Consider the following 13,640-nt stretch of genomic DNA (forward strand, 5'->3'; position numbering starts at 1 on the left):
ACCCGGTTAGGTGGATGAGCATCGAAACCCTTCCACATCGACTCTTCTCAAAATCGCTCACTCCATCCCCGGCAGCGATACCACCAACTCCGTCTGTAATTCCGGCTCAAACACAAAGACATTGCACCTTGGAATGCCCCAGCACATCAGCTCACCCCTGGAGCCAGCCCCATCTCTGCCTGCCTCCACACTCTCTGCAGCAATAGTTCACCACAATTTGTTTCATGAAAGATGTTATAAGTTTTTAGTTGATTCTCTTGTCTTAAGATTTACCAGCAAGCTGTTGCACATCTTTAGTAGTGTCATCTTAAACCGGAAACCTACAGATTTTCCCAAGTTTATCAAGCCCTTCCTAATGGTACATGCCCTCTAAAGCTGGTAAACCTCGTCTGCACCCTCTCCAAAGCCTCAACATCCTTTCTATAGTGGGGTGGCCAGAAATGGATGAAAAACTCAGACGTGGTCTAACTAGAGTTTTATTAAGGTGCAACATAACCTCCTGAGATTGATAAAAGCAAGTCTTTTTAGCCACTTTATTGACCTGTGTAGCCACTTTCAAGAAGCTATGAACTTGGATCCCAAGTTCTCTCTGCTCAGCAACACTGTTAAGGAACTGCCTCCTTTTAATTGCCTTACCAAGGTGCAACACCTCACATTTATCTGAGTTAAACGCCATCTGCCATTTCTCAGCCCATATCTGCAACTGATCTATATTGTACACACTTTTCACAAGTCTACCAATCTTAGTATCATCTGCAAATTTACTAATCCACCCATCTACATTTTCACCAAGGTCATTTATATACATTATGAACAACAGAAGTCCAAGCACAGATCCCTGCAGAATTCCAATAACTGCAGACCTCCGGCTCAGATGTCCCCTCAATCACTGCTCCGCCTTCTATGCACAAGCCAGTTCTGAACCCGGACAGCAAATTCACCACAGATGCCATGAAACTTAATCTTCTGGATTAGCCTCACATGAAGGACTTTATCGAACACCTTAGTAAAATCCATGTAGATAATATCCACTGCCCTACCCTCATCAATCTCTCTCATCACCTCATCAAAAAAGTCAATCAAGTTCGTAAGGTACAACCTGCCACACACAAAGCTATGCTTTCTCTCCAAGACTATGGGTTTCAACATCGTCATATACCCTATCCCTAAGAATTTTCTCCAACAATTTCCCTACAACTGGTCTGTAGTTCCCAGGATTTTCCCTTGTTCCCTTTGGCTTTGTATCTAAAACATAGAATCATTTACCCTGAAGTGCAAAATTAAGGGTTTACTTACATTTTCAGTCAAAATGGCACATTCTAATTAATAGCCTAGATTTCCCAGTCAGCAAAGGACCACTTTTGCTCTCTCTTGATCCAAAAAACAAATTTACACATAGTTTGAAGCAGCTGCTCAAAGGTGTCTAAATGCTTGGTGGCAAAGTCAGAGGAAATAAAGTACTCAAGTACATAAGTACAACATTATATCTTGGAGTGAGACATACAGCAAAGGCCTTTGATGGCTGGCCAAGCCAATCTCATGGCTTTTCCAGCTGTCACATGGAACACAATTTTATTATCTATCAAAGAAAGCAATTTAAAAACAAAAATTAGCAGAGATGTTAAAAATATAAGCAAAAGGTTATAACAATTAAAATTGGATAAGAACAATAAAAATAAGTAAATTGCATTAAAATATATGCAAGTGACAATGACATCAGGTGACATAATTAATTTACATTACTTATATCACCTCATTCAGTGATTAAAAATTCAGAGCTGGCAAATAACATTTGCAAGATGTCACCATGCTACTAAATTATACCAAATTGCTCTTGGATCCTTATAATATTAACATAATTTAATTTAGTAATGGAAGGTTCTGCAAGATTTAAAAAATGTTTTTAAGGAACTCCCTTTTGTAGGAAAAATTGTCTGTGTGCTCTGATATTAAAAATGCAAACCAGTTTTAAAGGTATAATGCTGTTATGCAGGAAGGAAATTAATGCTCTTTAGCAGAAAGAGTAGAACTGAATCACAGTATAAAAATACAACATGAGTTCATGAGTAACATTTTCTAAAGGTTGTTGAGATTCTCCATCTGTTGTAATCCTCTGACTACCAGCCCAGGAATATTGTCTTTGTTTGTCTCATTATGTGGTTAAAGAGCTATATTTTAAAGAAAATAACATATGTGCAGCACCTGGACACTCAGGCATTTGCACTCAGTGTCTGAGTTGGAGTAAAAAAACCCTATTTCTCAAACTGTGTTCACATTACTGGTTGCATCATGGCCCGATATGGAAAAGCCTAACAAGAAGTAGTGGATATGGCCCTGTACATCACAGATAAAGCACTCCCCACCATTGAGCACATCCACAAGAAGGGCTGTCTCAGAAAAGCAGCATCCTTCAACAGTCTCCATCACCCAGGCCATCCTCTCTTCTCACTGCCTTCCAGGAGGTGGTACAGGAGCCTCAGGACCCACACCACCAGGTTCAGAAACAGTTATTACTCCTCAACCATCAGGCTCTTGAACCAGAGGGGATAACTTAACTCAACCAAATACTAAACTGTTCCCACAACATAATGACTCAATTTTAAAGACTCTTCATCTTATGTTTCTGATATTCATTGCTTACTTATTATTATTTAGTTTGCTATTTGTTTTCCTTATTATATTTGCACAGTTATTTGTCTTTTCATTTTTTGTTAGTCATAGTCATACTTTATTGATCCCAAGGGAAATTGGTTTTCGTTACAGTTGCACCAACCAAGAATGGAGTATAAATATAGCAATATAAAACTATAAATAATTAAATAATAATATGTAAATTATGCCAGGAAATAAGTCCAGGACCAGCCTATTGGCTCAGGGTGTCTAACCCTCCAAGGGAGGAGTTGTAAAGTTTGATGGCCACAGTCAGGAATGACTTCCTATGACGCTCAGTGTTGCATCTTGGTGGAATGAGTCTCTGGCTGAATGTACTCCTGTGTCCAACCAGTACATTATGTAGTGGATGGGAGACATTATCCAAGATGGCATTCAACTTGGACAGCACCCTCTATTCAGACACCACTGTGAGAGAGTCCAGTTCCATCCCCACAACATCACTGGCCTTACGAATGAGTTTGTTGATTCTGTTGGTGTCTGCTACCCTCAGCCTGCTGCCCCAGCACACAACAGCAAACATGATAGCACTGGACACCACAGACTTGTAGAACATCCTCAGCATCGTCTGACAGATGTTAAAGGACCTCAGTCTCCTCAAGAAATAGAGACGGCTTTGACCCTTCTTGTAGGCAGCCTCAGTGTTCTTTGACCAGTCCAGTTTATTGTCAATTCGTATCCCCAGGTATTTGTAATCCTCCACCATGTCCACACTGACACCCTGGATGGAAACAGGGGTCACCGGTGCCTTAGCCCTTCTCAGGTCCACCACCAGCTCCTTAGTCTTTTTCACATTAAGCTGCAGATAATTCTGCTCACACCATGTGACAAAGTTTCCTACCGTTTCACAATGTAGCCGCTGTGTGTGATTTTGCATTGATCCTATTGCTTAAGACCATAAGACATAAGTGCAGAATTAGGTCATTCAGCCCATTAAGTCTGCTCTGCCATTCCAATATGGCTGATTTATGTTCCTTCTCAACTCATTTCTTCTGTCTTCTCCTCGTAACTTCAGTCACTCTGGCGAATTCAGAACCTATTAACCTCTGCTTTAAACGTACCCAATGACTTGGCCTCTGCAGCCACTTGTGACAATCCACCACCCTCTGGCTAAAGAAATTCTTCATCTCTGTTCAAAATGGACATCCCTCTATTCTGAGGCTGTTCTAGACTCACCCACTACAGGAAACATCCTCTGCACATCAACGCTATCTCGGCCTTTCAATGAAATCCCTCTGCATTCTCCTAAACTCTATCCAGTCAGTACAGGTGCAAAGCCATCAAACGTGCCTCATATGTTAACCCTTTCATTTCCTGGAATCATTCTCATGCATCTCCTCTGGACCCTCTCCAATGCCAGTACATTTTTCTTAGAGCACGGGCCCTAAACTACTCATGACACCCCTAGTGTACTCTGATCAATGCCTTATAAACCATCAGCATCCACATCCTTGCTTTTATATTCTAGTCCTCTTGAAACGAATGCTACCGTTGCATTTGTCTTCCTTACCACCGACTCAATCTGTAAGTTAATCTTTAAGTAATTCTGCACGAGACCTCCTAAATCCCTTTGCACCTCTAATTTCTGAATTTTCTCCCTGCTTAGAAAATACTTTATGCCTTTATTCCTTCTACCAAAGTGCATGCCCATACATTTCCCTGTACTGTATTCTATCTGCCACTTCTTTGCCCATTTTCTTCAACTGTTTAGGCCCTTCTGCGGACTGCCTACTCCTCAAAACTCCCTTCCTCTCCAGTTATCTTTGTATCATCCACAAACTTGGCCACAAAGCCATCAATTCCATCATCTAAATTAGTGATATACAGTGGCATGCAAAAGTTTGGGCACCCCTGGTCAAAATTTCTGTTACTGTGAATAGCTAAGCGAGTAAAAGACGACCTGATCTCCAAAAGGCATATAGTTAAAAATGACACATCTCTTTAATATTTTAAGCAAGAAAACTTTTTTATTTCCATCTTTTAGGTTCAAAATAACAAAAAAGGAAAAGGGCCCAAAGCAAAAGTTTGGGCACCTTGCATGGTCAGTACATAGTAACACCCCCTTTGGCAAGTCTCACAGCTTGTAAACACTTTCTGTAGCCAGCTAAGAGTCTTTCAATTCTTGTTTGGGGGATTTTCACTCATTCTTCCTTGCAAAAGGCTTCTAGCTCTGAGATTCTTGGGCCGTCTTGCATGCACTGCTCTTTTGAGGTCTATCCACAGATTCCTGATGATGTTTAGGTCAGGGGACTGTGAAGGCCATGGCAAAACCTTCAGCTTGCGTCTCTTGAGGTAGTCCATTGTGGATTTTGAGGTGTGTTTAGGTTCATTATCCTGTTGTAGAAGCCATCCTCTTTTCATCTTCAGCTTTTTTTTTTTTTACAGACGGTGTGATGCTTGCTTCCAGAATTTGCTGGTATTTAATTGAATTCATTCTTCCATCTACCAGTGAAATGTTCCCCGTGCCACTGGCTGCAACACAAGGCCAAAGCATGATTGATCCACCCCCGTGCTTAACAGTTGGAGAGGTGTTCTTATGAAATTCTGCACCCTTTTTTCTTCAAACATACTTTTGCACATTGCGGCCAAAAATTTCTATTCAAAAGGTTCAAAGGAACATCTAAACAACCCTGATGCATTTTGGAAATAAGTCCTGTGGACTGAAGTTAAAATAGAACTTTTTAGCCACACTGAGCAAAGGTATGTTTGGAGAAAAAAGGGTGCAGAATTTCATGAAAAGAACCCCTCTCCAACTGTTAAGCAGGGGGCTGGATCGATCATGCTTTGGGCTTGTGTTGCAGCCAGTGGCACGGGGAACATTTACTGGTAGAGGGAAGAATGGATTCAATTAAATACCAGCAAATTCTGGAAGCAAACATCACACCGTCTATAAAAAAGCCGAAGATGAAAAAAGGTTGGCTTCTACAACAGGATAATGATCCTAAACACACCTCAAAATTCACAATGGACTACCTCAAGAGGCATAAGCTGAAGGTTTTGCCATGGCCCTCACAGTCCCCCGACCTAAACATCATCGAGAATCTGTGGATAGACCTCAAAAGAGCAGTGCATGCAAGACCACCCAAGAATCTCATAGAATTAGAAGCCTCTTGCAAGGAAATTGGGCGAAAATCCCCTAAACAAGAATTGAAAGACTCTTAGCTGGCTACAAAAAGTGTTTACAAGCTGCGATGCTGTGATGCTACGAGCTGGTGGTAGACCTGAGGAGAGCTAAGGTACCGGTGACCCCTGTTTCCATCCAGGGGGTCAGTGTGGACATGGTGCAGGATTACAAATACCTGGGGATACGAACTGACAATAAACTGGACTGGTCTAAGAACACTGAGGCTGTCTACAAGAAAGGTCAGAGCCGTCTCTATTTCCTGAGGAGACTGAGGTCCTTTAACATCTGCCGGACGATGCTGAGAATGTTCTACGAGTCTGTGGTGGCCAGTGCTATCATGTTTGCTGTTGTGTGCTGGCACAGCAGCCTGAGGGTAGCAGACACCAACAGAATCAACAAACTCATTCGTAAGGCCAGTGATGTTGTGGGGATGGAACTGGACTCTCTGACGGTGGTGTTTGAAGAGAGGATGCTGTCTAAGTTGCATGCCATCTTGGTCAATGTCTCCCATCCACTACATAATATACTGGGTGGGCACAGGAGTACATTCAGCCAGAGACTCATTCCTCCGAGATGCAGCACAGAGCGTCATAGGAAGTCATCCCTGCCTGTGGCCATCAAACTTTACAACTCCTCCCTTGGAGGGTCAGACACCCTGAGCAGATAGGCTGGTCCTGGACTTATTTCATAATTTACTGGCATAATTTACATATTACTATTCAACTATTTATGGTTCTATTACTATTTATTACTTATGGTGCAACTGTAACGAAAACCAATTTCCCCCGGGATCAATAAAGTATGACTATGACTATACTATGACTATGATACTTGCCAAAGGGGGTGTTACTAAGTACTGCCATGTACGGTGCTCAAACTTTTGCTTCGGGACTTTTCCTTTTTTATTTTGAAACTGTAAAAGATGGAAATAAAGAAGTTTTCTTGCTTAAACTATTAAAGAAATGTGTCATCTCGGCCCGAAATGTCGACTGTACCTCTTCCTAGAGATGCTGCCTGGCCTGCTGTGTTCACCAGCAACTTTGATGTGTATTGCTTGAATTTCCAGCATCTGCAGAATTCCTCGTGTTCATCTTTAACTTTATGCCTTTTGGAAATCAGTTCATCTTTTACTCTCTTAGCTATTCGCAGTAACAGAAATTTTGACCAGGGGTGCCCAAACTTTTGCATGCCACTGTATAATGTGAGAAGAGTCAGCCCTAACACTGACCCCTGTAGAACACAAGTAGCCTTTGCCTCCTGCCAATCAGACAATCTTCTATTCATGCTAGTATCTTTCCTGTAGTACCACGGGCTCATATCTTGTTTAGCCATCTCGTGTGCGGTACCTTGACAAAGGTCTTCTGAAAATCCAAGTAAACACCATGCATTGACTCTCCTGTCTACGCTGCCTGTTACTTCCTCAAAGAATTTCAGGCATGATTTCTCCTTGTGTGCCTCCGAGTACCCTGAAATCTCATCCTTAATAATTGATTCCAACATCTTCCCTACCACTAAAGTCAGACTTACTGGCCTACATAATTTCCTTTCTTGTGCCTCCCCCCCTTCTTAAAGAGTGGAGTGATATTTATATTTGGTGACATATACAGTATGTACTTGTATTTCCCTATGGACATATATGCCTGTAGTTTCCCTTTTACGAATGTATTTTTGGGCTGACTGAATGATCTGGCACTGATCCTGAGTGATTCAGTGTGGAGCGCAACTACAGCCATCGCTGGGGTTGCACGCTGTGCCCATTCCTAAGGGTAGAACACAAACCTGTGGATGGCTCCATTTCTCCATGCCGATTAAAGCATTGAGCAAGACTTAAATCGACAAGAGCGGAAATTGAACTGGTGCTCAGTGCCATGTGCCTATATTTGACAGGTTTCTTTCCCGCTGCTGCTAATAGAAGGTACAGAAGCCTTGGGTCCCATGCTGCAAAGTTCGATCGCCTTGGTGGGTCACGGGCTGTGGCAGTGGAATCACTTTTGGCAGCGATTTGACGTTTAATGTCCACAGCACCGAATGCACTTTACTATTTGTGGGATTTGTTCGAGTCACGTCGATTCACGAAAATGATTCCAGGGTTGAATGTCTTGTCGTATGAAGAATGTTTGATGGCTCTGAACTTGTATTCACTAAAATTCAGAAGAATGAGGGGTAACATCATTGAAATCTATTGAATGGTGAAAGACCTTGATAGAGTGGATGTGGAGAGGATGTTTCCTATGGTGGGAGAGTCTAAGACCAGAGGACACAGCCTCAGAATAGAGGGGTATCCTTTTAGAACAGAGATGAGGAAGAAGTTCTTTAGCAAAAGACTGGTGACTCGGTGGAGTTCTTTGCCACAAACAGCTGTGGAGGCCAAGACTTTATGTATATTTAAGGTAGAAGTTGATAGATTCTTGATTGTTCAGGGCATGAAGGGATGCAGGAAAAGGCAGAAGGTTGGGGCTGAGAGGAAAATTGGATCAGCCATAAATGAATTGAGGACCAGACTCGATGAGCTAAATGGCCTAATTCTGCTCCAATATCTTTTGGTCTTCTCGCTTTATTGCACACAACTGGATCTGTAGCTGAGGCCTGCAGCTATCAACATACCGCTGAACTAACTGACTTGGCTCCTGGACTAGCTTCATTCACCTCGGCGGCTCATGGTTGTGGACTCACTTTTGGGGACTCTGCAGCTTGAAGTTTAATGTTCTGTGTGTTATCTGTTTGTTTTTTGTTATTTGCACAATTTGTTCTTTATTTTTGCATGTTTGACGGCTGCACAAAGATGAATCTCAAGGTTGTGTACTGTGTACATACTTTGATACTAAATGTACTTTGAACTTTGATAAAAAAATTTACTTTGAACTTTGAGGTGTTAACTCAATTGATTGATAGCCAATTAACATCTGTTGTCCTGCTCTGTTGGTGGCTTCAATTCACTTTAATTTCATTTACACACACACGTACATAGATAATTTCCAGATAAACCATGATAACTATTGTTATGATCCATAAATACTCATATAATCTGATGAAGAGTGTTGCCTATTATCTCAAAATGTTTGCTACTACTACCAATGAGAATAGTAGATACTTTGGTCTCATTCAATAATGCTCTGAATGGATTTAAAACAACAAGGCTTATTTTTTTCTCATTATGTCATGCTCTTTACCATTTCATTCACAGATTGTGGACATCACTGGAAATGGCAGCATTTATTTTATACCCCCAATTACACTGAACCAAAGAGACAGCTAAGAGTCAGCCACATTAATAAGTTGAGAATGAGGTCAGAGCAGGCAAGGAGGACAGATTTTCTTCTATAAAAGACATTATTGAACTAAATACATTTTTACAATAATTTGGTATTTTCATGGTTAGCATTACTGAGAAAAGCTTTTATTTTCAATTTCAACCTTTTCTCATTGCTTGCATTTAAATCAGCCAGCTCCCATTTGGGGTATGAATTTATGTCTTTGGATAAATGCTTCAGAGCTCCTGCTATAAGCCCACTAAGTTAACTAGAACACTATTGTGTGCCATTAATATTTATATAAAATGGCAGGATGTTTTAAACAATCAGCGTTTTTGTACCGAGGATGGAAAAGAAAGAGAGCTTTTCTCCACAACTGCATCCAAGTCATGACACCAACCAGTGATCCTATATCAGAACTAGTATTAGTGAAGACCAGTGTTAAATAAAACTGTCTTCAGCCCAACACTTTTTCCAAAGCTTTCTCATAACAAAGTTGCTATCACCATAAATACACCTCTTGTGCAAATGGAGTTGATCCAGAATCAGAATCAGTTTTAATATAAATTACAACAAGAAATTACAAAGAGATTAAAAAAAAATAACGAGGTAGTGTATATGGGTTCATTGACCATTCAGAAATCTGATGGCGGTGGGAAAGATGCTCTTCCTAAAATGTTCAGCATGTGTCTACAGGCTCCTGTACCTCTTCCTTGATGGTAGCAATGAGAAGAGGGCATGTGCTGGGTGAAGAGGGTTCTTACTGATGAATGCCACTTTTTGAAGGCATCTTAGATGCTGGTGAGGTTAGTGCCCGTGGAGCTGGCAGAGTTTGCAACTTCTTGCAGCTTTTCCTGGCCCTGTAGAAAACTGCTGGGAAACTGTTCAACCAATGTAGATTATACTCCAGAATCAATGTTATTCAAATGTCAGCAGTCTAGCTGCAATTTGCAGATGATGCTTGAACGCTTGCAATGATTGCTTATATGCCAAGCTCTCAGATATTGTCAACCTATTCATGCAAGCATATACGATGGGCCATATATTCAACATCTGCGACGCCTAGGCTCTCTCCCAATCTGATCCTTACATCCCCATCCACAATTTCCACACCGTCACCTGCCTCCAAACCCTGCGCATGCACACAAAACTGACTCCCCGACAATAAAAGTACACAGCAAGATAATGGGAAAGGGGATCACTACCCATAACCCAAACTTCCTCTCAGTGAAGGAAAACACTTGATAATAAAATTTACTATTGCCTTCAAAGTATCAGCACAGTCTATGGTCAAAAGGAGAAAAAAGAAAAGGGTATTTGAAAATTAAAACCACAGAGCCGGCACAAAAGTTCATGGTCCACTTGACAGCAGTGATTACAGCCCACCCATATGTTTGACAGATCTGGACTGTGTACAACTGGTGTCGCAAGGTACTGGAAAAATTCCACTAATTGCAGAAGCCCCCAAATTCACTAGAAGGATAAGCAAACCAACATCAATAAGCTTTACTGGGTAAAAATCCCAGCACTGCGGTCCTGGTCACTATTTGGTTGCCGACAGTAGACAAGTCTCATTGTTTACACACCTAATGCTAGCCTTCTGCAAGAGATGCTCTATTCTGAGCTGTGTTGTTTGAGGACATTACCTGGCAGAATGAGACATGCGTGTTCAAACTGCCCTTTCTCGTTGACATCTGAAACTCTAGCCCAAAACTAGGATGGCTTTGAGAACTTCATGCCCATGCACCGGGAGCCCTATGTAAGCAGTGTAAGGAGTATACTACCTCATAACTATCTGCCCACCTGCCCCAAGTCTGGGAAACTGTGATCCCCTGACTGGCATTTGCTACCTCAAAACTGCATTAGAATAATTCACCTTCAATTTAAATCATAAAATATAACTAGGATAATCAGTAAGCTCCAAAATGCGGAATTTTAGGAGTTGCATGTGGGGGAGATAGGCTCATCAAAAGTTCAAGCAAAATCACCTGCACTATTATGAGGTATCGGTATGTAGCCAAATATTATTTTGCAACTTCTAGAAATATAAAATAGGTAACTTTTTTATTTATTACTTTGGCTTAAGTGAGAGAATGAAATGGAGAAATATTTCAATTGACATTTATGTGAGGAATCAGTCTAAGGTGCTGAGGTAGTTCACACGTACTGCTTGTGCTCTTACCTCATTGCTGTTTTATATGATTCAGGGTGGATACACGTCTGATCTAATGGATTTGGCTGTGCAGAGGAGCACTCTGTTTTCCCCTTCTTTTTGATAGATTTACCAACTGTTACTGCTTGACGTTCTGCAGTGCCATCAAACCGCTGCTGATTACTGCTGTAAACAAAGTAGAGACAGTTTATGATTACACCTGCAAACTACGGCTCATAGTCATGCATTACTCCACCATTATATGATGCATCTATTTCAAAAATCAACATTTAAAATGAAGACAATTACAATGTTTATTTTCTGACATAGTCCTACTGCATTTCTGGTACAATCTATTTAATGGAAATGGATTTTAAACATTTTAACGTTACAGGACTTCTACATATCTTTACTTTTGGCTTTTTCTATATATTAAAAAACAAATCAAAAGAACTGCATTTACTTGGTAAAGTTCTTTATGTTTTCTGGATTAATTCGGATGAAACCAGCACATTGTTGAAAGGTTTTTGGGCCCAAGCCTTTGACATTTTTCAGCTGTTCTCGATTGATGAATGGTCCATTCTTCTCTCGCCACTCAATTATACTTTTTGCTTTACTGGCATTGAGTCCTGCAACATGCCTGGGAGAGAGAAGTTAATTATTCGATGTAATTGACTCAAGAGTATTTTGATCGATGTATTTTTCTTTCAATCACAAATGTTTTAAAGACAGCAATGTAATAATTGTTAGAAATGGAAGTACCTTTTTAGTTTCGTACCCTTGTACTGCTTAGAGTGGCAATGTTACCAAGATCAGCTGCTTGAAACCTAGCCAAATTAATTCATTCAACTGTAGAGTTTTCTAGCTTGGTGTGTGAAAATATGTGAAAGAACTTGAACTGAGATTAGATCAACCTTTGTGCTTCTAGTATTCATGTAACTGAGCTGGTTAAATGCTCAACGTTAGCTCCCATGAGATAAACACACAGCAATGCGGCCCAAGTTGTACTGCGGCAAACAGAAGGAAGTGTTGAGTATAAACTATTTAGAAGCTGCATTCTTCTAACATAGCAATTGAAATAAAATTTAATCTTGCTCATGCAGTGGGTGTTATTTAAATCTGTCAGTGGGAAGACAGGATTCAGTTCTGTTTTTAGAGAGTAAGGCAAATTGGGATTAGAGGTAACAATTTGATTTCAAACTAGTAGCACAACCATTTGATTTGAGTAAGATGTTCTCCTATGGGGATTCCTATTGGTGGGTCCTCAGGTGGCTGTAGAGGTTGATCTGGGAGCCATATATTCTGATGGAGCACGAACACGAGTAAGTGGTGGCTGTGGTTAATGCTTCGGTCCTTTGGTTGTGCGGTCTCTCCTTTCACAGCCAACACTTGTTCTCTGTAGCACAGCTAAGGTGCAGCGCAGCTCCCTCTTGAATCATTTCCTCCAGAGTACATTCTCTTCCCAGTTTTCAGATTTAATGTTGATGTTATCTTTGAAGCATTTTCTTTGCCCACAAAGGGCTTGCTGACCTTCCTTCAACTGGGAGGAAAGAATGTTTAGAGAGATGCGAGTTAGACATCCGAATGACGTGACCTATCCCTCGGAATTGGTGTTGCTTTATCGTGGTGGAGATGCTGTTCATGTTGGCCTCCTCCAGTATGCTGGTGTTAGTGTGTCTGTCCTTCCAGCTGATCCTCAAAATCTTTTGTAAGGTTCTTTGGTGGTATTGTTGCAGGGCTTTCAGGTGTCTACTGTAGGTGGTCCATGACTTTAGCTCCATACAGTAATGTAGGAAGAACAACTGTTCTTTAGAGTAAAAGTTTTGTTTGGACTTACAGGCCATAGTCTTCAAAGACTTTTTCTTAATCTTGCTTAGGGTCCACTAACACTACCCAGGTGGTGGTTCATCTCTGAGTCGATGTCTGCTTTTGAGAAGAGAATGCTTCATAGGTAGGAAAAATGGTCTCCATATTGAAGGGCAGTATCAGCAACTTTTAATGGAGGACTGGATAAATGGCTGGTTGTGCGGTAGCTGATATAGGATCTATGTCTTTTTTTATATTCAAAACAAGACCAATGTCCCAATATGCTTTGGAAGGACCTTCAGGATACATTGGAGGTCTTCTTCAGTGTGAGCTGTGACAGCGTTGTCATTCACATACTGTAGCACCATGATAGTGTTGGTGTTGACCCTGATCTTGGCCTTGAACAGGTTGAAGTTGAAAATCCTGTTGACTATTCGATACATGATTTGGAACCCAGGTGGCAGGTCTTGGCCAGTGAGGTGAAGGATGTCAGCAATAAAGATGACAAATAGAGAGTGGGTGCAACGATGCAGCCTGTTTGACTCCTGTCTTCAAAGTGAAGGGATCAGATTTGGAGTCACTATTGCTGAGTACTGTGGCTGACATGTCACCAGCCTGGCAGTATGTGGATTTCCAA

General features: G+C 41.1%; 1 protein-coding gene across 3 annotated transcripts in view; it reads right to left on the minus strand.

Moving 5' to 3' along the window:
- srbd1 (S1 RNA binding domain 1) overlaps positions 1 to 13,640 on the minus strand; it is a 307,185-nt gene that overhangs the window by 46,672 nt on the left and 246,873 nt on the right. For all 3 annotated transcript variants that reach the window (XM_072264996.1, XM_072264995.1, XM_072264997.1), the window contains exons 19-20: positions 11,661 to 11,837; positions 11,228 to 11,383 (exon numbers count right to left, since the gene is read on the minus strand). In XM_072264996.1, coding sequence (XP_072121097.1) covers positions 11,228 to 11,383; positions 11,661 to 11,837 — 333 coding nt within the window. The remainder of the gene's footprint in view (positions 1 to 11,227; positions 11,384 to 11,660; positions 11,838 to 13,640) is intronic.

The sequence above is a fragment of the Mobula birostris genome, chromosome 8 (assembly GCF_030028105.1).
Source record: "Mobula birostris isolate sMobBir1 chromosome 8, sMobBir1.hap1, whole genome shotgun sequence".
NCBI classification, from domain to species: Eukaryota; Metazoa; Chordata; class Chondrichthyes; order Myliobatiformes; family Myliobatidae; genus Mobula; species Mobula birostris.